This window comes from Danio aesculapii, chromosome 10, assembly GCF_903798145.1.
Source record: "Danio aesculapii chromosome 10, fDanAes4.1, whole genome shotgun sequence".
Taxonomy (NCBI): Eukaryota; Metazoa; Chordata; class Actinopteri; order Cypriniformes; family Danionidae; genus Danio; species Danio aesculapii.
In genome coordinates, this window is record NC_079444.1 from 19,220,580 (window position 1) to 19,246,367 (window position 25,788).

General features: G+C 37.7%; 1 protein-coding gene across 2 annotated transcripts in view; it reads right to left on the minus strand.

Moving 5' to 3' along the window:
• Window positions 1-14,900: 14,900 nt before the first annotated feature.
• phf24 (PHD finger protein 24) overlaps window positions 14,901-25,788 on the minus strand; it is a 56,066-nt gene continuing 45,178 nt past the window's right edge. Inside the window, exons 4-9 of one of the 2 annotated variants that reach the window (XM_056467320.1) lie at window positions 22,780-22,858; window positions 22,411-22,613; window positions 19,994-20,160; window positions 18,861-18,896; window positions 17,848-17,937; window positions 14,901-15,577 (exon numbers count right to left, since the gene is read on the minus strand). In XM_056467320.1, coding sequence (XP_056323295.1) covers window positions 15,481-15,577; window positions 17,848-17,937; window positions 18,861-18,896; window positions 19,994-20,160; window positions 22,411-22,613; window positions 22,780-22,858 — 672 coding nt within the window. In that variant the 3' untranslated portion in view covers window positions 14,901-15,480. The remainder of the gene's footprint in view (window positions 15,578-17,847; window positions 17,938-18,860; window positions 18,897-19,993; window positions 20,161-22,410; window positions 22,614-22,779; window positions 22,859-25,788) is intronic. The other variant, XM_056467321.1, reaches the window with a different exon arrangement.

The window sequence follows — 25,788 nt, forward strand, 5'->3', positions numbered from 1 at the left end:
CACACATACACTACGGACAATTTACCTTATACTTATACCACATGTTTAAGGACTAGGGGAAACCAGAGCACACGGAGGAAACCCACACCAGCACTGGGAGAAAATGCAAACTCCACACAGTAATGCCAACTGACCCAGCCAAGGCTCGACCTTCTTAAATAAATAAAACAATAAATAAATAAATACGCAAATAATAAAATATTAATCTACAAATTCCTGCATAAATAAATACATAAATAAATAATAGTGCGGGCAGATTAATAATTAAATAAATTACAAGAATGTTGGGGAATAGTATTTATTTATGCTGGAATTTGTGTTTTTATTTATATTTGCATATTTAATTATTAATTGTTTTATTTATGCAGGAATTTATAGATTTATTTACTAATTCATTTATTTGTGTGAATTTATTTATTTATTGTTTAATTTATGCAGGAATTTATGGATTTATTTACTTATTCATTTATTTGTGTATATATTTATTGTTTAATTTATGCAGGAATTTAGGGGTTTATTTACTTATTTATTTATTTGTGTATTTATTTATTTATTGTTAAATTTATGCAGGAATTTATGTATTTATTTACTTATTCATTTATTTGTGTAAATATTTATTGTTTAATTTATGTAGGAATTTAGGGGTTTATTTACTTATCTATTTGTTTGTGTATTTATTTATTTATTGTTTAATTTATGCAGGAATTTGTGGATTTATTTATTTGCATTTAAACAATAAATAAATAAATACACAAATATATAAATAAATGAGTAAATAAATCCATAAATTCCTGCATAAATAAAACAGTAAATAAATAAATATGCAAATAAATAAATAAATTTATATAAAAATCAAAATGCTATTGTTTAATTATTTACCTGCCTGCACTATTAGTTTTTATGTGTTTATTTATTTATGCAGAAATTAGTGAATTTTTATGTACATTTATTTGTTTGCATATTTATTTATTATTTTGTTTATGCAGAAATTTATGGATTTATTTACTCGTTTATTTATATATTTGCATATTTATTGTTTTGCAGGTTTTGTCCTCCATGCATATAGGCCTTTATTTGGGATAAATAATTTATTTATATAGTTTTGGTTATTAATCCTTGTCGCACTTAATTTGAGGGACGTTTCACTAATTAGACAGACATTTTAGCTCAATAAACTATTAATATCCTGCTTATTAGCGTATGTGTATGATATTATAAAATATACATTGTATGAAAGTATGTGTATTATAATTATATACACTCAAAAAAATTTTTTTTTGCTTGTTCAAACTACTTATTTAAAATGAGCTGAAACAACAATTCTTGAGATTTCATTGAAAAACTTATTTTTTTTATCTTCAATCCACATAAATTTGTTAAAAGTGTTAAGCTAGCTAAATCAATTTGCGTTGGAATAACATGGATGAATTGTGTGGAACCTTGCCATTTTTACAGTGTATTATAGTCTTGTTTTTATCTTAATTCAATGATTTATTTCTTATTTAGTATTTAGCCTATAGTTGGGATAAATTATTTATTTATATGTTTTTATTCATTTATAACTATAATAATATTAGACACATTTTATTTTAAGGTACTAGCCTATTCTCGTTGTTAACAAACCATTAACTAATACTTATAGCTAAATAAACTACAGGTGCAGCTTATATATATGTGCAATATGCATTTACCGCCAGAGGATGGAGACATTTTGCCTTTATTGCACCGCCACTGTTCCAAATAAAACAATACAATAGATGGTAATCTCGGAATTTAAAAAAAAATGAAACTAATTTTACTGCCAATTGACTTGAGATCCCAAAGATCTCAATGTTTTATGTTTAAAAATCGCGAAAGTAGAGTGTGTGTGTAGTTTGCATATAATAGTTTTCGCTTTCAGAGCTTTTCCTCAGTCACAGTGTGTCATCAGATTCATTGTGTGTGTCATGCGAAGTGGAATTACTCCCCCACTGGCTTTCCCTCTGTCACACACACACACATACACACTCACACACACTAATCTTTCTCTCGTTTCTCACCCACCCACTTAAACATTCAGCGATAAAAATGCTGTTCCTAGTGCATTAAAAAGGAACACGTTGCAAAAAAACAAAGAATGTGCTGTATACCTTAACATCTTTCACTTTTACACTTTAGAGGTTGCCTTATAATCTGACAAAGTGTTTTAGGTTTTCAATATTTGAAAATCTGAATTTTCAATCGTGATCCTCTTCAAGTTCATCCTAATAGACGACACAATTTTGTTCATACATGCACGAGGAAAGACTCGGGGAAAGAGTGCTGGATGTGTGTGATCAAACCATCACAGCTACAAGCTTAACACTTTGAAAATTTGCACGTTTGAGCTCCACTGCATAATAATTCCATGCCGATAATTCCCAGAAGCACAGCAAATGTTATTTTAATACTTAACCTTTTACTAAAACGAAAATTGGCTGCTGATTTACTCGCCCTCAGGCCACCCAAGGTGATTATTTTCATTAGAAGAACAAGAACCGTTTTAGCTCAAACTGTGGGTCTTGGTGATTCATAGAAAGTAAAAGGGATAGTTCATCCAAAAATTAAAAATGGTTATCTTCTGCTGGACACAAAAGAGGAAGGGGGTAAAAAGAACAAGAAAAAAGTAACATTTTCATCAACTTCATTTGAGACTTAAGGTCTTTGCACACTGACGTCAGCAATTTTCGTATACATTTTATTTGTATTCATATGTGAATAATTCGTCACGAAAACGTATTAATTAATCCATTATGAAAAATCAATCGGTAAAATTGGTTGGGTTCAGGGAAGGAGGAGGGTGATTGGCCGATTGGCCGGTTGCCCAGTCAACCATTTAGCCAGTTGGACAGACGGTTGTTGGACAGCGGCCTCTGGTGGGTTTACACGAGAACAGCATGGGCGTGGGTGCGAACGGCACTCGCGCGAGACATTTGAGAAGCGAAAAAGCGCACACAGCGGCCTCTCGCGGACTTGCGAAAAAAAAAACTGCAAAAATACGTACCTCCCGGGACGTATTACGCGGTCTCCAGAAACGTCCGCGGGACTATGTTTTCAGAATGAGCCTGGGTTGCTACATAGAGAGGAAGAAGAGTTCTCCTTATCAAAGAGCTGCACTACGATTATCCTGAAATGCAAAGCTTATTTCAGGATATCTGAATGGATGAAAGTTTTGGAGGCAGTGTCAATACGATTCACACAACGTGAGGTCGAATATATTTTTTAACATGCAAAGTTTATGGATGAAATTTTTGCATTTAGTGTGCAACAACCTTAATGCTACAACCTATTTTAAAGAATGTCGGAAACCTGTAACAACTGACATCCATAGTAGGAAAAACAAATATATGGGGGTCAATGGTTACTGGTTCTTGAAATTTTTCAAAATTTCTTCATTTGTGTTCAACCAGCCTGACCTCACAAAGAAACGTAATTATTTTATTTTTTCTCAGTTTAGTGGCTAATTCATTAGAATTCATGAGTTCAGATAAGAAAATCATACTAAATTGTACAACTGAGATCGTACAGATTCGTACAAATTAGCAACTAAATCAAAAAGTCACAAATTGCCATGTGATTATGCTGGTTTAACAGAAAAAAGAACAAGTCTAGAGTGAGTAAATGATGACAGAATTTTCATTTTTGGGTGAACGATCCCTTTAATGGAAAATTTCAACATAAGCTCATTCTGAAAACATAGCCCTATATAAATTTCTGGAGATCATAAATTATGTAGCCAGAGGAATGTATGGCTGCATTTCATCTTTAACACGAATGCTACTGGCGGTATGACGCTGTTCCCTTTTTGCGCTTACCAGCTGACCGCTTACCTTTGTGTGGATTACTTTTCAGCTGTTTCATGATAGGGGTCGAATCTGGTGAAAAACAGTTCCAGAGACGGTTCCAGAAATCTAACGACTCGTCTGTCTTTTGAATCTATCAGGTAACATGTCACAGCGTCAGTACACTGCTTAAATCTTTCGCTTTCATGCTTGTATTTATTCATTTTGGTGAAAACCTCAGATACTGTTGGTTGGTTGCTGTTGGTTGTGCACCTTTTTTACCAACCAAGTTTGTCGTCGCCATTATAACGACACAGATCACTCAGCCTATTCATGCCAGAGTCCTGCAGAAAAAGTGATTGACAGGTAGTAGTTTGTGTGTAACTTATCTTTATTTATTTATGATTTAGTTATGGGTAAAACAAAGACCATGCGGGTCAGGTAGTTGAAACGGAAGGCTACAAATATTTAATTTGTTATGAATTAATTAATTATTCATAAATAATTAATTCATAGATGCCATCGTTCATCATGATGTTTCACATTAGACATACAATGCCAAATTGGTCGACATCGCCCAACCCTAGATTAAAGGTTATAATATATGTTGTGTTTTTTGGTTGTTGGTTTGTTTGTTTATTTCAGACCAATTGTTTCACATCATTATAACTCAATGTTTCATTATATATATTTATCTTATTTTGGTTGTAAATGTTTCGACTTTTACAACTCTGATAGATGTTGACTTGCAGTTTATCATAACCACAGTTTCAGCTGAAAATCTTGTTTAATTCTCTACTGAAAAACAGTCACCTACATCTCGGATTGCCCCAGGGTCAGCAAATGAAGAGCACATTTTCATTTTGGTGAACTAATAGCCAAAAAAGTCTATGTTATTTTTATAGACAGAGCAGACTGTTTATTGTTGATGATGATAATCTATCTTACAATTCTATTTACACAACTGCATCTCTTTGTTTTTGTTGTACATTAGCAAAATCAAATTATAGTGGACTTGACTGAGGAGCTGGGTTTGGTCTGGAAAATGATCTAATGCAACTCCTGAGGTAAAACTGTTATGAAAGAGGTGTCGGATGATTCTGCATAAGGAAGGAAATTATAGACAGATCCCTGCGGCACTGAATTTATGATCAGTATGTGAAGGTGGAGAGCATTTTTTTTCCGGTTACTGCGTCATATACGCTAAAGGGGGTCAGGAGAGTGCATTACAGCTGAAAACACTGAAAGAATTGGTTGAATATTTTATGAAATGTGCTTTTAAAAATAGAGACAAAGATGTGAGGCGAGACCACTAAGACTCCATCAGCAGTGTCTCTGCTCTGTCGGCTTAGTGTATGTGAAACTAAATGTAGTCCTAAAAGAGGAACTGGAATTAAAAATAAAAATCATTGAATGAACAACAGCTTACAAAACAACATTATTTAAAGGGCAGCTATGATGAAAATCAACTTTTGGAAGCTGTTTGGACAGAACTGTGTGTATTGTGTGTTCACAATCATATTGGAGTGAAAGAAGCACAACAAGTCTCTTTTTTAAATTGTACTGACGTTAAAATAGGATCCACTCACTCCCATTTTGAGGCCGACCGCAACATGACGAAGGAGTGCGGTTTCCCCGCCCACCAAATTGATTGACAGGTGCCATGTCTCCATGATAACATGTATACATATGTCCACAGGGCATTTTTTGCAAAGAAACTAAAATTAAAACAATGTTACAAATCTCTATGATCAGAAGCACCTCAATAATTCATTGAACAAGTTTAAAATGTGTGTGTACTGCAAACAGCATTTGTGTGTGACTCCACCAGAAATACATCAAATAAACTTACTTGGTATTTTTGACTAGTGACCTTATTTCAGCTTTATCTGTGTCTGTCTCTGTCACTGACGACAGTTTATCTGATGTAACGCAGGAGAAGCAGACATACACGTTGGAGCGGTGGGTGAGGAGAAGCAGCTCATTTAGATTTAAAGACAGGTTACAAAAACAGCTACACTGAACTCAGACAGCAACATGAGCAGGTTTTGGAGGCTATAATAGATTATCTGATGAGTATTTGAGTTGAAACTTTGCAGAAACATTCTGGAGACACCAAAGTCTTATCTTACATCTTGTAAAAGAGATAAAATAGGAGCCCTTTAAGATCAAAATGAAAATGCTCAATTCAGAAGCAGTTCAGAATGGAATGACACAAAGGTGAAAGTGCTGAACTAGTCAAATATATTTAATATTTTGTATAAACTGCTTTCTTGATAATGACAGCAATTCAAGATTCCTCTTGTATGGAGAATTGAGACGCATGTGTGATTTTTTTTTTCACAGACCTAAAATCTTGATTCTTGATTCTGGCGGTCTCCTCTATCAACTCTTTTCTTTAGTGCTCATTTTCTATTGGATTCAGGTCAAGTGATTGTCTGGGCCATTCTAGCAGCTTTATCTTCTATTCTTTAAAAGTTTCCTTGGCTTTGTTTTGTCTTGCTGAAATGTTCACCCTGGTTTCATCTTCATCACTTCTGTAATACAGGTTTTGGGAATGAAGCAGCTAATATTAATGTACACTGACAAGGGGCAGCACTGCATGTGAATTGTACCCTCACTTTCAAGAACTTAGCTGACAGGAGTGGCTCTTCTGCTGCTGTAGCTCATCTGTTTCAAGGTTTGATGCATTGTGTGTTCAGAAATACCCTTCTGACCTTGATTGTACAAAAAAAATTGCTTAATATTGCCTTTCTAATAGCTTGAACCAGAAGCATTGACATTGTGCTCTGGCATCAACAAAGCATTGTCACCCACATAACATGTTTTCACTTTTTGAGCCATTCTCTGTAAACCCTAGATATAATCAATATAGGCTCATTCTGAAAACGTAGCTCTATATACATTTCTGGAGATCGTGAATTATGTAACCAGAAGTACAGATGGCTGCATTTTGTTTTTAAAATGAATGCTACAGTGCAGTATGACGCCGTTCCTTTTCGCGCTTACCAGCTGACCACGTACCTCCGTATAGACGGCTTTCCGCTGTTAACAGTTTGTCCAGTAGCTCGCCATGTACGTCAGCGGACTTGAGATGCAGAGAGGAGTTGATGTTGACGACGGGTTTCGAGACCAGCTAAGAATGCTTCCCGAAAGCAGGAAAGACAAAAACAGAAGCCAAAAAATAAAATAAACAAGTAAATAACAGGGTGAGAATGTAGTAAAATCTGAAAATGTGGTAAAAATCAGGCAAGGGCTTTCCTTTTTCTGGATTGCTTTTTCGGTGGGTGGGTCAATCTGTGCTTTTAAAAACACTATGGGTTTGGGGAAGGAGGAGGGTGGTTCAGTCGAGTGGTCAGTCAGTCGACAGCGGCCTCTTGTGGATTTACGTGAGAACAGCATGCGCAAATGGCACTCGCGAGAGAAATTTGAGATCTGAAAAAACATACAGTACACAGCGGCCTCTGGTGAATTTGCGAAAACAAACACTGCAAAAAAAGTAGCTCCTGGGATGTATTTGGAGCACTCCAAAAATGTATACAGCAGTAAGTTTTGAGAATGAGCCTGGGATGGATTTGATTGTGGTTGAAAATCATAGAAAATCAGCAAATTCTAGAATACTTCCCAACCAGTCCATCTAGCATCAACAACCTTGCCATGTTTCAGCTGACCTTTCCTCCCCTTTCTAATGCTAAGTTTGAACTTTAGCAGATTGTCTGGATCCCGCCTACAAAATGTGCCTAAATGCATTGAGCAAGCTGTTGATTATTGACACATTTTTTTTGTTTTAAATGAACCCTGTTGGTTTTTGATGCTGTTACTGTATGTTAAAACTTCAGCTACTGATGTGCCAAGATGGACTATAAGTGCATCAGATGAGGGGTGAAGAGACACTGATGTCCAGCCTCACATAATGATGTGGGTCGGCAGTCTGCCAGACGCTCTTCCTCCTCACTGTCAGAGCAGCTGATGAGTGATGGCGTCTACAGTGATACGTCTTTACCTCAATGGATCACCGCTCATGACACAGCCTCTTCTGGGAATCAAAGGAAGGAGCTGTCAGGAACTGCCAGATTCCAGACCAACATCACCAGAAGCACGAGTTCGCAATATTTAATGTGAAAAACTCTGGACACAACAGTGGTTTGGTCAACTTGACCTTGCATCTTGGCTAAATTGGAGGACTAATTTGTAGTCCAGAGCAGCATACCCCATGGATTAGTATTGGGTGAAAGAAAAAAAATAACTTAAAACACCCTAAGCTAAATTTGTTTACTTGGAATGCTTAAACATATCATTCCAAATGGCTGCCTGATATTTCCTAGAGAATGTCAGATGTGGGACAGGCCCCATGGGACAGCAGAGGCAGTGGCACTGCATTCACAGATGTGTAAAAAGCTCCCTGCCAGGGGCCATGTCTGTCACACCTGCTACTGCAACTTCCCCTTAGTGTTCTGAGCTAAAGTTGTGTTAGCTTTATTAAGGCCATCACCATCCCCAGATGTTTAATTCTGGCAAATACTCAGCCACGACAATCACACCTAACAATTTATAATGACATGTCACGTGATCAGAAATGTAAATATGTTTTGAGTTCCCTGTAGGAAAGAGCTTGCAAAAAGCACCACTCATGCCAGCAACCTTTCTTCATTCCCACAGGTCTCGTCCCTGAACTTTCCGCCCCCTCCAGTAATGGAGCAGACGGCACCTGGATTTAAGGACATCTGAGGTGAGAGAAAAGACGAAAGGATGTAGTGAGATATATTTGCGATGCCAAGCGACCCTACTGGACATTCCTTCGTGGACAAGTCCAGACTTATCCACCCCCATTTTGGTCAGTAACGGCTCCTCTGTTTATGGGTGCCAAGAAATGAATCACTCGATTCTCATAAGGCCCTGCTCTACTTCAAGCGAAGTTCTATTTTCTTTGTTTGAGGTCAAAAAGCAGTTAGAAATGGCTGGGTGACATAAACTGTTTAAGAAATTTCCAACACCCCCATGGTGCAGTAGGTATAGTGTAATGTGTGTTTATATAGTGCATTTATTGTGTATGGCCATACACCCAAAGCACTTCACAATCATGAGGGGGCTCTCTCCACGCCACCTCCAGTGTGCAGCATCCACTTGCCAATTCAGTGGATGGGGATGATTGGGAGGCCATTATGGGTAAGGGCCATGGAGGAAATTTGGCCAGGACACCGAGGTTACACTTCAACTCTTAACGAGAAGTGCCATAGGTTTTTTTATGACCACAGAGAGTCAGGACCTCGGTTTAACGTCTTATCCAAAAGGTGGCGCCCACAGACAGTATGGTGTCCCCTTCACTTTAATTGGAGCATTAGTACTCGCACAGACCACAGGTTAAGCGCCCTCACTAACACCACTTCCAACTGCAATCTAGTTTTTCCCATGTGGTCACTCATCCAGGTACTGACAAGGCTCAGCCCTGCTTAGCTTCAGTGAGTAACTGGTCTTGATATGGCTGTGTGGTTGTAAATATGCCACGCCACTCAAGTAGACTCCTAAAAACAACAGTAATGGCAGATGTGAGAGAATAGCAGTTTCAGTCATTCATTCTTTTTCTTTTCAGCTTTTGTCCCTTTATTAATCTAGGGTCGGCCACAGCGGAATGAACCGCCAACTTATCCAACATATGTTTTAAGCAGCGGATGCCCTTCCAGCTGCAACCCATCACTGGGAAAAACCCATTCCCTTCCACTCACACACATACACTACAGACAATTTAGCTTACCCAATTCACCTATAGTGCATGTCTTTGGACTTGTGGGGGAAACCAGAGCACCCGGAGGAAACCCATGCGAACACGGGGAGAACATGCAAACTCCACACAAAAATGCCAACGAACCCAGCCGGGGCTCGAACCAGCGACCTTCTTGCTTTGAGGCGATAGCAGTTTCATATAAGGCCAAAGTGAGAAGCACCCCCCCGGCATGCCACACTGCTTTTGATTTGACACAGACAGACAATAGAACAATGTTTACTATCAGACATGGCAGGATGTAGATGTGCTTATCTTCCAGTTTGAGACTCAGAGTCTTTAAAATATCTCAGCGAGCGATAGTACTGGTGTGAATACAACTGCACCAGCTCTGCTACTTGACCCTCCAGTTCAAGTTGCTTACTTGATGTTGTTGTGCTGGATGTTTTTCTGTTGTCTGACTCTGAACTTCGTGGATATGAAGCACATCAAAAAAAGACTGAGTTTGCAGGACACACTCTCTGTTTGCATGATCAGGCGTTTACAAACTTTAGGATGAGTTAAAACGTGTTAAAACTCAAAAGTAATGTTTGCTTTGGTGAGCTTTTTCAAACTTGTCCCAAATGACCCAAAATGAACTTCATTTTAACTGGATTTTGTTCTAAATTATGTAATTTCATTTTTTTTCTATTTCATTTGAAGCAAATCTGGGCCTTTTATCTGCTCCTCCCCATCACAGCTGACAACAGCAGGTTTTAGCATTATTTTGCTCCATTCATTTTTGAACAACAGCCACTACTTCACAACCTGGTGCCGACAATGAGTGAATCTCCCTCCTGCCATGTGGCTCCAGCATCTCCACCAGCATGTCCTCCCAGGCCTCATGATTCTTCTCAGCAGTGATGGTCTTGTTACAGTATGTTCCATCTTTCTCCTAGGTTTGGCACCAATGTAACACAGTTGAACACTGAGAAAAGAGGCATGAACTGTGAAAATAAGGGTAAAAGGACACCATGGTTTTCTTCATCAATTTCAACTTATCTCGATCTAAGAAAAAAACGTACAGGAGTTTGTACGACAGCAAAGATTTCACCATGTATGGCCACCTTAAAGTACTTCCATTCATAAGCAACAAGGTCACTGGTTCAAGTCTCGGCTGGGTCAGTTGGCATTTCTGTGTGGAGTTTGCATGTTCTCGCCATGTTCGAGTAGGTTTCCTCCGGGTGCTTCGGTTTTCCCTACAATCCAAAGACATGCGGCATAGGAGAACTGGGTAAACTCAGTGTATGAGTGTGTGTTTGAATGTGAGAGTGTATAGGTTCCCAGTGCTGGGTTTCAACTAGAAGGGTATCCGCCACATAAAGCATATGGCAGTGTAATTGTCAGTTCATTCCGCTGTGCCGACTCCTGATAAATCAGGGACTAAGCCAAAAGATAGTGAGTGAGTGAATCGGTTCATGCATTTTTGTAAGAAAAAATATCCATATTTAAAAATTATAGCTGTCTCTCCTCGCATCACTTCCATGTTGATTTAAGCTGTGCATGTGTTTCACATTCAAAAGAAGAAAAAAAGGCAATACTGTCAAGTGGATGGCAATAATGCACCTCAAAAAAGGAGAGAAAAACAGTAGTAGTCAAAGTAGTCACCAGAAGTTACACTAAACAGTTTTATTTTTTTATTTAGACATTTTTCTTACCAAAAAAAAACATGGAGGCTTGTGAGAGACCTTATTTTGTAGAAGTATATGCTTTATTAGACTTCTTTTGGACTGCTGAGCCAACCAATGCTCTGTTTTTTTTAATAACTCAGATTTGATTCAACTGATAGCTGAAAGTCAATTATCCATAGAATGCCTTGAGGATTATTAAATTGTGGTAGAATTTCCATGTTTTGAGCCATCTAAACCTTAAATGGTCCAGACCTGGTTCCTTCTTGACCATCACTGTCATTGATCCTCCTTGTATCCTGCCGAAGCTCATCTGTGGGACTCAAGACAAGAGTGGTATACAGGTAACACTTGTGCCCCCAGCCTTGCTCCAACAGCTCTCGGCAGACAGACAGACAGACAGACAGACAGACAGACAGACAGACAGACAGACAGACAGACAGACAGACAGACAGACAGACAGACAGACAGACAGACAGACAGATAGATAGATAGATAGATAGATAGATAGATAGATAGATAGATAGATAGATAGATAGACAGATAGCAGGGGCAGACTTAGTGATTTGGGGGCCCTAAGCAATTCCAGACAAGGGGCCCTAGCATTAACTTATGTACAGTTAATTAGCCATTGTGATTTAGCCATTTTAATATAAATAATAAAAATAAAAACGTTTAAACAAATTTAGTTCACACTCAAACTAATTTTGTCACCATTTTTCATATTGGATAATATCGGTGGTCGTTGCTTTTCACTGGGAAATTGTATATTATTTGGACAGGCCCTCTCTTAACAAACTCACAGCACTCATCTGACAGGTGTTTCGGCCAGAAAGCAGGATTGTGGAGAGTTTTTCCCCAAAAATGTTCTCAAAATTCTCACTCCTCTACCTACCTAAGCTCTACTCTGATCACTGACAGACTGGCGGTGTCTTTGAACCACTCACACCTCGCACATGTGAGGTACAGAAGGAACCTTTCATTTTCATGGGGGCCTCTGTTTTTGATAAGTAGTAATAATGTTTAAATCTGAATGGCTATTGACAGATTTTATAACATTTGCCAGAAAATTTATAAAAGAGCTATACAATTATTATAGGTTTCTTGGTCAGGAGCCCCTAATTCCCTGGGGCCCTTAGAGGCTGCTTACCTTGCTTATTGGATAAGTCCACCCCTGATAGATGGATGGATGGATGGATGGATGGATGGATGGAGAAATGACTCACACAACCCGGCTGTAGTTTTTGGAGTTAACATCATGCGTTTATTTCCAGCACTATCAGCAAAACTCAGAGTATTGCACGGTCCCTTGAAATAACTGCCTTGAGCAATCCAATACAAACTTTCTATAAGCAAATACAGTGTATATGACCATATAAACCAGTGGATTTGTATTTACCTCTCATACAGTTTGATATAATGAGTGTAAAACCAGACGCCATATTACAGGAGTGTGCGTTGATTTATGCTTAAGAATTAAAAAAAAAAGGTTTTAGATATTAGAAAGTCCTTTCATCTGCACCAGATCTAACAACAATTTCAACATAAATACACTAAAAAACTAAAGGAGGGAAGCAAGTCAGTTTGTTTAGGCAGTACGATTTAAACCTGCTTATGAACATTTTGAGGGCTCTTGCGTTTAAATCAGCATTTCAGTGAGTCTGTTGGAAGATTGTATGTTTGCATCAGCTATTTTAGGTAAACACTGAGCAATGTGACCCCTACAAGTGTTACACTTTTCACAGACCCAGTAAAGCGTAAAAACTCAGACACTAGTCAGTTTTTATAAAAACATAGAATCAAAAATAAAATAACATGTCATGGCACAAGGTAATGAAGGAAGGATTATGGTCCTGCTAAGCCCCATCTGGTTGGATTTTTGAGGGAAGAACAAAACATATTTCTCATGATATCTAATTAGAACTTTATGTTCCACAATGGCCACTTAAAATCACATTTTACATCAACCTAGTGAGCTGCTTTGTTCTATATTGCCAACATAGCTGTTTTAAGACCTGAAACCCTTAAAGTAACCAATTTGATGAACAGTGATGATGCTTTGATGCTAAATCACACAGTATAGGTATATGGTATACTCTAATTGATACACTCTCAAAATTAAAGGTACAGGAGCTGTCATTGGGGTGGTACCTTTTCAAAATATACATATTGTTACCCAAAGAGTCCATAGTGGCATATTAGTTCCCAAATGTACCTAAAAAGTACCTTTGAGGTACCATTATGAATCCTTCAGGTACAAATACGTACCTTTTGAAAAGGTACTGCCCCAGTGACAGTTCCTGTACCTTTATTTCTGAGAGAATATAATAATATAACAAAAAAAGTACCTTTAATTGCAACTTTTACTTTTCTGCAGTTTTAGATTAGATTAGATTAGATTAGATTAGATTAGATTAGATTAGATTCAACTTTATTGTCATTACACATGTACAAGTACAAGGCAACAAGATGCAGTTTAGGTCTAGCCAAGAGTCTACCCAGTACCCAGTTTGTACTTTTAGTACTGTAAAATACAACTCTTAGCATAAAAATGTTTGTGGAGTTGTTGTTGTTGTTGGAAATGTTGTTAAGCTAACAAGGAAAATTATAATAAATAATTTAAAATATTGGGTAAAATAACACATTTTAATGGCAGAATTTATTTGTATAAAACTCAACAGGCTATATGTCAACATGAATAGGCTAGCTTTTAGAATAAGCATGTTGCTAACTTTTGAAGCAATATTTCAATGACCCTAAATATACACTAAAAAGGATACATTTACATTTGAATCATAAGTATTATAAATCAAAACGAGATATCTTAGAATGTATCTTATCATGAGACCATTTATTTCAATATGTTAGCGTTTGGTTTTAGCATGTTGCTGCGCTAACAATGCAATATTCCAAAACTGCAAGGTACCATTCATTCATTTTCCTTCAGCTTAGTCCCTTTATTTATCAAGGGTCGCCACAGCAGAATGAACCGCCAACTTATCCAGCATATGTTTTACGCAGCAGACGCCCTTCCAGCTGCAACCCAGCTCTGGGAAACATCCATACACACTCCTTCACACTCATACACTACGGCAAATTTAGTTTTTTCAATTCACCTATAGTGCATGTCTTTGGACTGTTGGGGAAAACGGAGCACCCGGAGGAAACCCAAAGTGAACATGGGGTGAACATGCAAGCTGCCAATTGACTCAGCAGGGACTCGAACCAGCAACCTTCTTACTGTGCAATATACCAAAACAGACTTTTTTTTTCATTCGATTGCAATTATGTTTTTAACCTCTCAATTCTGATTTGCTAATAACAGCTTTTGCATGAGTAGCACTCCTATGGTCTCTTAAAATACAGCTAAAGTTGGCAGCTCACTAGGTTTTAAATAAACATAAATATCATATTCACAATTCATTCCTCATACAAGAGATAAAATCAAAAACCCTTTTTTTTCTTATGAAATATCCTGTTTCACTCAGAAATTCAACAAGGAAGTAAAAAACTAAGAAATACAACTTCTCTTATTTCTATCTTGTCAGTGCAAGAAAAGATAAATCATTGTAAATCCTTTTATTATAGTATCTTCATTTCAAAGCCCACCTGTTAGTAAAGTGTTAGATTGAGGCAGTCTGGAAGCTCATGTACTGGTCCATAATCCATCCCTGAAGGTATGGGAATAAATACAAGTACAATAATTTGTATATAGGTATATAGACTGTATATAATATCTATATATATATAGCATCTCACATTTGAAGCCTCATTAGGGTGTTTTTGTAATGACGATTCCCGTGTGGCGCCATCGTTGCCCACTATATTTATTGTATATTCATATTTTGTGGTGACTGATTCAACCACTGCCCTCACTTTGATCTCAAAACTAATTCGGCTAGAACCGCAATCCCAAAAAATGGTACGACACATTAACATCAAAAACACTATGCAAATACGGGTGCTGTAATTTTGCTAATGTGTGACAGTGTTTAAATCGCAGCAGGTTCTCTGATCAGAACAGTTACTTGGTCACAAAATACAAGCTCGTCAAAGCTTAACTCTGAAGTGGTGATGGATGTGCAATTGTTCAAGAGCATTGGATTTGTCAGTGTGTTGCTAGACTGTGTTTTTAGAGGAAGGATCCATCAATGGCTTGTACGATCTTTGAGTGTGGTGGGGTACTCATTTGCTTTCGACTTTCGTGTGATTCTCGATTAAGTCCTCACCACCGCTTTCTCGTGAATCTGGACCCGGGAAGCCCCTCTAGAAGTCTCAGGCTGTGTGGCCATGGTTAGAGTGGCAATCGGATGTGCATGGCTGAGCTGTTGGGCCTTGCTGCCAGAATGTAGATAGCACTCTCCCTCAGGAAGTTGTCCCAGGTAACAGGTCTGGATAAGCATAACCGTATGAGAGGGTTAACAGAGACAGCTAAATCACTATTAAGCCAATCATAAAACCAAGAATCAAGTGACCATTGTTGGGAGGAACGCATTACAAGTAATGTAAGTTATGTAATAATATTACTTTTCTATGTAACAAGTAAAGCATTACTTTAAAAAAATTAAGTAATATTTGAGTAACTTTTTTAAAAAATGTAATGCGAGTTACTTTTTTTTTTAATTAATGTATACTAATGTGTACTTATATACAGTGTGCTAAGCACTATCAATGGACAGTTATTTCACTTCACTAATACGACAAAAAGTAGAATTTACTTACCCTGAAAAGTAACTAAGTAAGCAACTAGTTACTTTTTTGGGGAGTAACTCCATATTGTAATGCACTACTTTCAAAAGTAACTTTCCCCGGCATTGCAAGAAACACTACTTAAAAGTTGTTTAAATGTTAGCAAATAATGTTATAAAATAATGTTTTTGGAATGCTGCTTGAAAAATTTCCTTAGAACATTCATACAATGTGGATGGAATGCTATAATAATGTTTATAATAACGTTCTGATGGCATTAATATAACATGAGACTGAAACGTTCTGAAAAAAAAAAATTCAATAACATTATTAGAACCAAAAACATGAAACTTTATTGACAGGAAATTTGTTATGGGTATCACCCTATTGCTGCAGACATTCCATAAAACAAACAATATTGTGTGATAACTCAAGCTGGCATATATAAGGCTTCTCTTTAGGTGTGTAAGCCACTTTATATGCATCATGTGAGATTATTGCAATGCACAGTCAGCCACAGAAACCACAAAACAACACTAGAAATTCCAAAAACATTGCCACAAATTTTGAGACGTAGAACTGCAAAATCAGTCATTTTAGCTTGCAATAATTAGACATTTTCCACAAAATCCAAGAGGCACTGAGCAGAAATAGCCACAAACGTATTTTAACAGGTACAGCCTCATGACTTCATTTGATTGTGGGTTGACAAGGGAAATTAATTTGCCCAGTCTCTTTCTTAATCTGCGGTCACACTGGGCTTTGTGTGTGCGAAATTCGTCCGGCGCCGCGAAAAGGGGCGGGATTAAACAAGATGATTACACATTAAAAAAAGCGAGCGATTGCTCCATGTTTTAAATTTTTGTCCAGAGAGGTCATGTTTTGATCCTCGATTGGTCTCACGCAGTCAAGTGATGTGATTTTGCAGGTTAGAGTTCACCAAGCTTGAACTTTGCACCGCAGCGAACTGTGAAACTTAACGCATGACCCTGCGTTTCCGGTCTGACGCATTCGCGTGCGTATGAAAGGAAGTCTATGGGAGGAAAAGCCCAGTGTGACCATAGCTTTATGGTGGAGTATTGAACACACCCCTCAACCAAAACAAGTGAGGCCTGCAGGACTTTGGATGTTGTTATGGAGTCTTTTGTGAAAATTGCAGTGAAAATAGCCTAAACATAACAATATGAAAATCATGTGAAACAATGTGATAAAAAAATCTGTACAAAAAAATTGCTAAATGGTAAGTAAAATTTTAAATGACAAACGAAACCCCCTATATTCCATGACTTGAACAAAAAGTTTATAAAATTCCCTGACTTTCAATATCTAAAGTAGAATTCCATAATAATCCAGAAATTCCATGACCTGTGGGAACCCAGCTAAGCACATATCTCAAACTTGATTCCTGGAGGGCCGCAGCTCTGCACAGTTTTGCTCCAACCCTAATCAAACACAGCTGATTCAACTAAATAAGGTGTTAAATACTACTAAAGACTATTAAGCAGGTGTGAGTTGAAGGTGGTTGGAGCTAAACTATGCAGAGCTGCGGCTGTCCAGGAATCGAGTTTGAGACCACTGCTGTTAAGACTCTTATTATTAGTACATTAAGTGTACATATTAATACCTAAAAAGTTACCACTTCAATGATAGCTTCATACCTTTATTTTAGATAGAGTGTATATGTGTACAGTATCCACATAACTTTTTCCACCATTGTCTCACAATTGGAATATTATTGTTATTCCACATTATTATCATCATAACTTGTGGAGAGAAAAAGCATGTACACTGTACACTGCACACATCAACTGCTATGTTACAGCACACCGTCAAATATAGGACACTTTAAAGTGACAGAGCACAAATGCTAACACATGTGTAAACAGATGCTAACATTTGTGTAAACAAAAAAAAAAAGAATACTTTTGAACTTTACACAACCTGAAATCGAAACTAACACACATATACCCACCTGTTGTCATTCTCCACGGCTTTATCCCTGCTTCTCTCACTGCTGGAGCTGGCAGGACTGCTTTCAGATATTGGCCCAACATGGCTGATACTGCAGGTGAAGAAAGCAAGCTGAAAGACATGCTGTTTCATTCAATCTCTCCCACACAGACACGCACATCACCGGACAGCTCACAGCAGGCGGCACTTTTACAGCCTCTGGGTTTTCAAACTCTAATTTGTTGTTCTCATGACACCTCAGAGCCCAGAGAGACAATACCCAGCCACCGGCAAGACACAACTAGTTCACTCATGTGCAGAAACATGCATTCAGGACTTGAATTGGAATCGCAATGCATTCTCAATTCAATTCTGAATGGCCCGCAATAATTGCACGTATGGAAGTCTCACAAACTCCAGACTTTGCACGCCATTCAGAACACGAGAAATGATTTGACAAACTCCGTTGACTAAAAAAAATTCATTTGAAACCAAAACATCCTGTAGTTAATTTCAATGACTAGCGTATGCAACCATGACCAGAGCAACCCAAACATCTCCTGCAGAACTGGGACGGCTCAGAGTCGAGACTGTCGGCTTTGATCTCAAGCCCTCAGTTGATTTTAATGAGCGTAAATTAGGATGCAAGCTTAGTCATGCCATGAATGTGCCAAACACACACGCAAACACCCACAACCCCATGCACCCGCACACTCAAGCAATCGTTTAACCTGCTGTGCCCCTTAATACTGATGAAAAATGTCCTTAAGGGTTTCTCTGAGGGGAACAAGAGCCTCTTTTTTGATCCCGATAATGGGAGAGCAAGGTCTCATCTAATAAAGCCATAGTGGCAGACCGAATGAAACAGCCAGATACTACCCAGTTTAGCTTTGATATATTTAGCCACTGATATCTCAGCCTGCATTACAGAATACTTATTTAGGTGATAATGATTATCATGAGTATAATGATGGAGATGACAGGGAACGGTGTATGGTGATTTCAGGGGAGGCCCATGCAGATCGAGTGACTTACCCCATACTGAACAAAGGGGAACACAATCCCATGAGTCTGCAGGGCAAATGGACATTCAAGTGGTGAAAATGATGGGATGAATGGTTTGGGGAAAAAACAATAAGGCATGTAGGATGATGTCAAAACAGAGTGTCCCATATACTACATACACAGATTCAACTGAATTGTTCAAAATATACATATTCGAAACTCGAAGGGCCAGTGTCCGAGAGTTTAGCTCCAACCCTAATCACACCTAAACACACCTAAACCAGCTAATCAAGCTCTTACTAGATATACTAGAAACCTCCTGGCAGGTGTGTTGAAGCAAGTTGGAGTTAAACTCCGAAGGACACCGGCCCTCTAGGATCGAGTTCGGACATCCCTGACATTTTGCATGATGCCACTCCAAAGGTTTGGGATTAGTATGATTTTTTTATTCAACATGAATGTTTTAAACTGATCAAAAGTGAGAGTAAATACATTTATAATGCGTCTATTTCAAATAAACGCTGTTCAGTTGTGCTTGACGAATTCAGGATTTAAAAGGAGAAATGATCCAAGCACCTAGCTTCATTTTACCCCAGAATTCACAGCAAATACTCATCATTCTGACTTCTGGGTTTAAAGCGAGGTTTGAATTATGATGCGACTGGCACGGTGTGCTCTGTCAAAGTCAGTCTGCATCCCTGATCTTAGCCTGTCATTGAGAAACTTTTTCCGCTTTCCTTCCACAGACGACTTACTCTGACGGTTATATCATCTAATTTACGCTATAAACATTAATCCCAATGTCAGAACTGTCAGCATGTGCACTACTTAAATGATTCAAATTCTCTCGGCAGAGTTCCTGAATGCAAAGTTAGCCCGTAATTCCTGAGAAGAGATGAGGGGATACATGCTAATAAAGTGAGAGCAGTTAGCATTGGCTAGCAGCTCGTGCAGGGACTGGCAGCATGACATCGCTATAAAAACTGCCAAGATTGATCTGATTTGTTGCTCACCTAGGCCAGGCAAATTGGACGAGTCACCGAAATGATTTTCAAGTGTTTGTCCGATGCTTATTGTTGATTATGTAAGTGGTCGTGATTGAGAATCGTTTAGGAATATCACGCTAACTGTGATTAGCCTCAATGACTATATAATTGGCTCACCTGACATTGCAGGACTGTGATTCTTTGTTAGTCTTTTGAAACCAGGAGGTTTGAGCTTTTCTGGCTTCTCCGGCAGTAATGATGGCATCTTTGTCCTGATCTATACTCTGGAATAGAGCCCGGGCTCGGTCCCTCTCCTTTGCTGTGAGGATTCGCACCAGTGAATTCTGGATTGCAAAAGAAAAACAGAATAATGTGTTTTGATTGTTCAATACAATTTACCCATTATTACTTATTACTAATACTACAAATGGAAAATACTTGCAAAACCAATTTTGTGATAAGTAAAGCCATATTCAAAGCTGTTTGACTTTACATTTTTATACCTTTTTTATATAGACTTTATGTTTTATAAACATTTATACTGTCACATGTGGAATCGTCACATGCTGAAATATTTATTTACCTATGTAAATGTGTAAATATAAATTTATTCAGTTTTTTTCTATTAATTTCAGTAATATTATTGAACAACATGCACATGTTTGCATCATGTATGTAGAATACAAGTTTTGAAGTAATATTTTCTGTCTTTTAGTAGATGTATTACATTAGAGATCTGCTGTAGATTTAATTCCCAAACATTACTTGTTGGATTTTTAATTGTAAACCAAAACAAAACAAAATAAAACTACAATAAAAGTAAAATTATATGATAGGATTTCAGCATTTACACTCAAAATCATTCTGCAAAAATAGCAGAAACATCAAAAAAATAAGTCTGTTAAGTGGTTTTAAACAATAAACTTGGGTTGAATTTAAACAAACAAATTAATTTGAACATTTCTAAATTTAATTTGTCCATTCAAACACATATAACACATATAAATTGTTTACAACTATTTTGCAGATATCATTTTTTCAGTGCATAGTGAATAAATAAATAGCGAATAAGTGCAAAGTGTATAGTGACAATAACTAAAGCAATCAAACGTAAAAAGTCTTTAAATGTCGTATGAAATTTCCTTCTAAAATTATCATTTTCTCAGGCTCCTATGTTCATCTTCTGTTGTTTCACTTTAAATATGAAGTTTAAAACCTATTATGAGCCATAAATGTGAAATTACTGAACTTACACACAGGAGTCTGAAAAAATCTAAATTACAAAGGAAAATTCCAGATGGCATTTGGAGGCTTTTGGATCAGAACTCTTCAATTTTATTCTTTTGAAAAAATGTTTCATACTTCTTTAAATAATAGCTTTATTGTCTCCTAGTAAGCACCGAAGACATCATGTGCATGCATGTTTCATGTTCAGACTATACCAAGCAAGAGTGTTTGACTACAAGACTTCACTGTAGGTGCATCCCAAACTATTCTACACCATTTTGTAGTATAAATATTAGTGCGTTTACACTAAAAACTCAAAAAAATAATAAGTGCACTTTAAATACCCAGATGATGCACTTCACGAGTTCACACTTGCAATAGTTTCAGAATAAAGCGTATTTGGCGTGCTGTCCGGGGAGAGAGCTCTGAGCTCGGGGAAGACACCCAAACTCGAGTTATTCCTCTTATCAGGAAACAGAGAGGAATTGGGATTCGAGCGAAGTATCTAGCCCGGCCCCAGAACGCTACCCCCGGGATTGTAATGCTTAAGAGGTGAGGTGACGGGGTGGTGGAAGGATGCTAAAGTCGTAAGATGCTGCAGGTAAGACAGCTTTGGTATATATAGGGGTTTGGTCAAGAACTGATTGGATAATAGAATAATTGTCAATGACGTATTTGATACTGAAACTTCAGCGCGTGCTCCTCCCGAAATTTGTTTATAAAACATCACTTATTCAACCGTTAAAATGAAGTGTGCAATGATGCACTCAACGACCACAGCTTTGCTCACGTAGCTTGTGAGCGCTCATGTTAGATTACATTTATCTATTTTGGACTGTGAAAGCAAAATTCTCCTATGAGATTGATTATACCGCCTCCCGATGGTGAATGCGGTTATACTCATGACAGGTTTTATTTGGTAGTTTGGTCATTTATTACACTAATTTGGCAAAAGTCAAACGTCATCAGGAAAATCGTTTGAATTTCCGCTTAGTAAAAAAACGTTAGTGCTCCATTTGGGACGACACTACATACATATACTATGCCGCTGATTGTGTAAGTGCATATGTACATAGTGCATAGTGTGCCATATGCACATACATAATGCAAGTGTTTTGTTTCTTTATAAACTGACATCGCTAACTACTGGCCTGGCAAAGATAATGCAGCTATGTTAGTCATTTTCATGGATCTATCTGAATGACGTTCGTTCTGACAACACTATCTTAGTATGCAACACTTTGCAAAAATACAAATGACACACTTTTTTCTTTCAGTATATCCCTGTTGTGTAAACATACACTCGGATACAGTTTCAAGGGTGCCCTTTCTAATAACACACAGCTAAATTTGTTGTCCCACATTACCTCAGTCCGGAACTTCTGCAGCACTGAAAGTGTCTCATGGTAGAGAAAGTCAGACCACTCAATCTGACCCTTCTTTTCAGGATCCAGAGCTGCAAACTGGGCCAGAACCTCCTCTTCCTCCTCATCGGTCAAGTCTCTTTCAAAGAGTTGCTTGGTCACAAAGTGCCTGTACTGCAGGAGTTCATCTGACACCAGACACGACTCTGAGCAGAAAGTAGGTGAAAGGGAAGTTACTGCATCATCAATCAATGAAAACAGGTCAGGCCTAATTACAGTACTGATGTGATAAATTAGAGAAGCTTTAATTAGCTTCCTAAAGGCACATATTTAAACCACATCTCTGTTTTAAAAAAGCACTGGGAGAAACACCTGGAATGATCTTGCACTGCTTGAAGGTTTCCATCAGACTGTACATCTCTTCTTCAGTGAGCAGCAGGTTCACATTATCCTGAGGGATGTAGAAAAAGAGTCCTTCAGTCTCTGGAAGAGCAGCCACTTCACTTTAAAGAGAATATTACATTACACTGCTTCCTTGCTTCCTGTTTCAACAGGAAATTCAATTTCAATAATTGAGCTAATACAGTACAATGAAAACTATTATTTATTTATGAAACGGGCTGTAAGTAGAATTCAGAAACTCTTGTTATCAGTGACATTTGTGCATTATATACTCATTCATTTCATGTGTCACAATAAATTATTGTTATTGTTTGTACTTGTGTAACACGGGGAGTGACAGAGACAACTGAAGTTTAGGATCCACGTGCAGGTTTATTCAAAGTCAGGGAAGCAATGGTCAACACAGGTGCAAACACATGTATAAAGGCAGTCCAGAATCGTAGTAAAACACAGGCGAGAGGTCGGTAGACAGGCGGCAGACAAGAAGAAAGGGAAAACAGGCAAAGATCAAAAAGGAACAAGACTAAGGGAAACACGTTGTAATGTCACTTTACAGCTAACAAAACTCGGCAATGGAAATGAGAGTGTGTGCTGTTAAGTAGTGTCTGTAATCAGTCTTTGACAATGCTCAGGTGGTGCGAGTGTAATCAGTAGAGACTTGGAGCAGGTGTGAGTACGTGTGTGGCATGACTGAATATGTAGTCCATTAATGGAGGAATTGTAGTCCATGTGTGTGAGATCCAGCGATCTGGGAGTTATGATCGCTGATGATCGTGACAACTTGCATAAACATCTTAAGGCTTATAGCTAATGCTATAATTTGCTATAACTGATAATGCAGTAAATACCATAAAATAGCAACAAGCAATATTTAACCATATTTATTGATCCTTGTTTGTTAATGAAATACAATTCACAGTTCATTAAGTAATCTAAGCAGATACAAATATTAAGAATTAATTTGGTAAATGGCACACTGTAAAACCGAAAACGTTAAGGGAACTTAAACAGTTTGAGGAAACCAATTGCAACAAACCATCTAAGTTCAAAAACGAATCCTAATAAGTACTGTGAACTTAATCCATTTGAGTAAATGAAGCAATTTGAGCACAGTAAAACCCAATAAATGAAGAGAACTCAAACCAACTGAGCACTGTAAAACCCAATTAAGGCAACTCAAACCATTTGAGGAAACTAATTGCAACAAATCATTTGAGTTTAAAAATTAATTTATATTTTAATTAACTTATTACCTTCAACACGGAGTTCAAAACTCTTTTCAAATGAGTAGAATTAACTTTCAGTGAATTCTGAGTTAACTACACTCCTTTCATTTCATAAAGTTTACTGTTGGGTTTTACAGTGCATATTAGGTAACTAAAAAGTGCTCCGTAAGCAGAGATGGGAATTAACGAAGTACAAATACATCGTTGCTGTACTTCAGTAAAATCTTTCTGGTATCAGTAGCCCACTTTAATCCACTATTTATTTTTTTGACAACATTTTCCATTTACTCCTTACAATTTTAAACAAATATCTGTACTTTCTACTCCGAACAATTTTAAACCAGGGTCGTTACTTTCATCTTTATGTGTTTGGTTGCGCGATCTGTAATTTATTTTTTCATTGCGCAATTTGAAAACCTTTTTGATGCAATCAATCTTTTTTTTGTCATTGTGTGCCCGCGTGACATTTTCAACTAAGGCTATCATGCACCATATGTAGGCTAGTTTATGAAGATTACAATGTAAAAGGCAAGGATGACTAAGCAAATGAGACAGAGGGAGTCAACAAATTTAACATGACTGATGCTACCCTGTGTACACAGTAATAAGACACATATCGGATCACAGATAAACAAGAGACAATATTTGGCAATATTGCAGGGTTTAATGCTGCTTGGCTATTCTCATAAATATGGAAACAAACATTTTACACAAAAATTTGAAATGTAAGTTAGTTTATATCAATGGGCAACGCAGTGGGTATTGGGTGGGCTAAATTGTCTGTAGTGTATGTGTGTGTGTGAATAAGTGTGTATGTGTTTCCCAGTGATGGGTTGCAGCTGGAAGGGCATCCGCTGCATAAAACAAATGCTGGATAGGTTGGCGGTTCATTCCGCTGTGGCGACCCCAGATTAATAAAGGGACTAAGCCGAAAAGAAAATAAGTGAATGAATGAGTTTATATTAATCTATCAACAGAATGTGAGGTCTAGTTATCTACCTATCCTTACTCACTATCCTTCAGCTTTGTCCCTGATTTATCAGGGGTCGCCACAGCGGAATGTACCGCCAATTATTCCAGCATATGTTTTACACAGCGGATGCCAGCTGCAACCCAGTACTGGGAAACAAACATACACACATGCACGTATCCATTCATTCATTTTCTTTTCGGCTTAGTTCCTTTATTAATCTGGGGTCGCCACAGCGGAATTAACCGCCAACTTATCCAGCATATGTTTTACACAGCAGATGTATGATAATCCAGCCACAACCCAACACTGGGAAACACCCACACACTCTCATTCACACACATACACTACGGCCAATTTAGCTTATTCAACTCACCTATACCACATGTTTTTGGAATGTGGGGGAAAACGTAGCACTCAGAGAAAACCCACACGAACACGGGGAGAACATGCAAACTCAATACAGAAATGACCCAGCCGGGGCTCAAACCAGCAACCTTCTTGCTGTGAGGTGATCGTGCTACCCACTGCGCCACCGTGACGCCATCATGCACGTATACACTACGGTCAATTTAGTTTGTCTATTCATCCATAATGCATGTCTTTGGACTGTGGGGGAAACCAAATATTTACCTAGCGAAACTAAAACATTTAGTAGTAATGAGTACTTTTTACTTAAGTACATTTTTGAGGCTGTACTTCTTTACTTTTACTTGAGTAAAAGTGTACTTACAGTACTTCAACTTTTACCAGAGTCATTTTAACACGAGTAACTGTACTTCT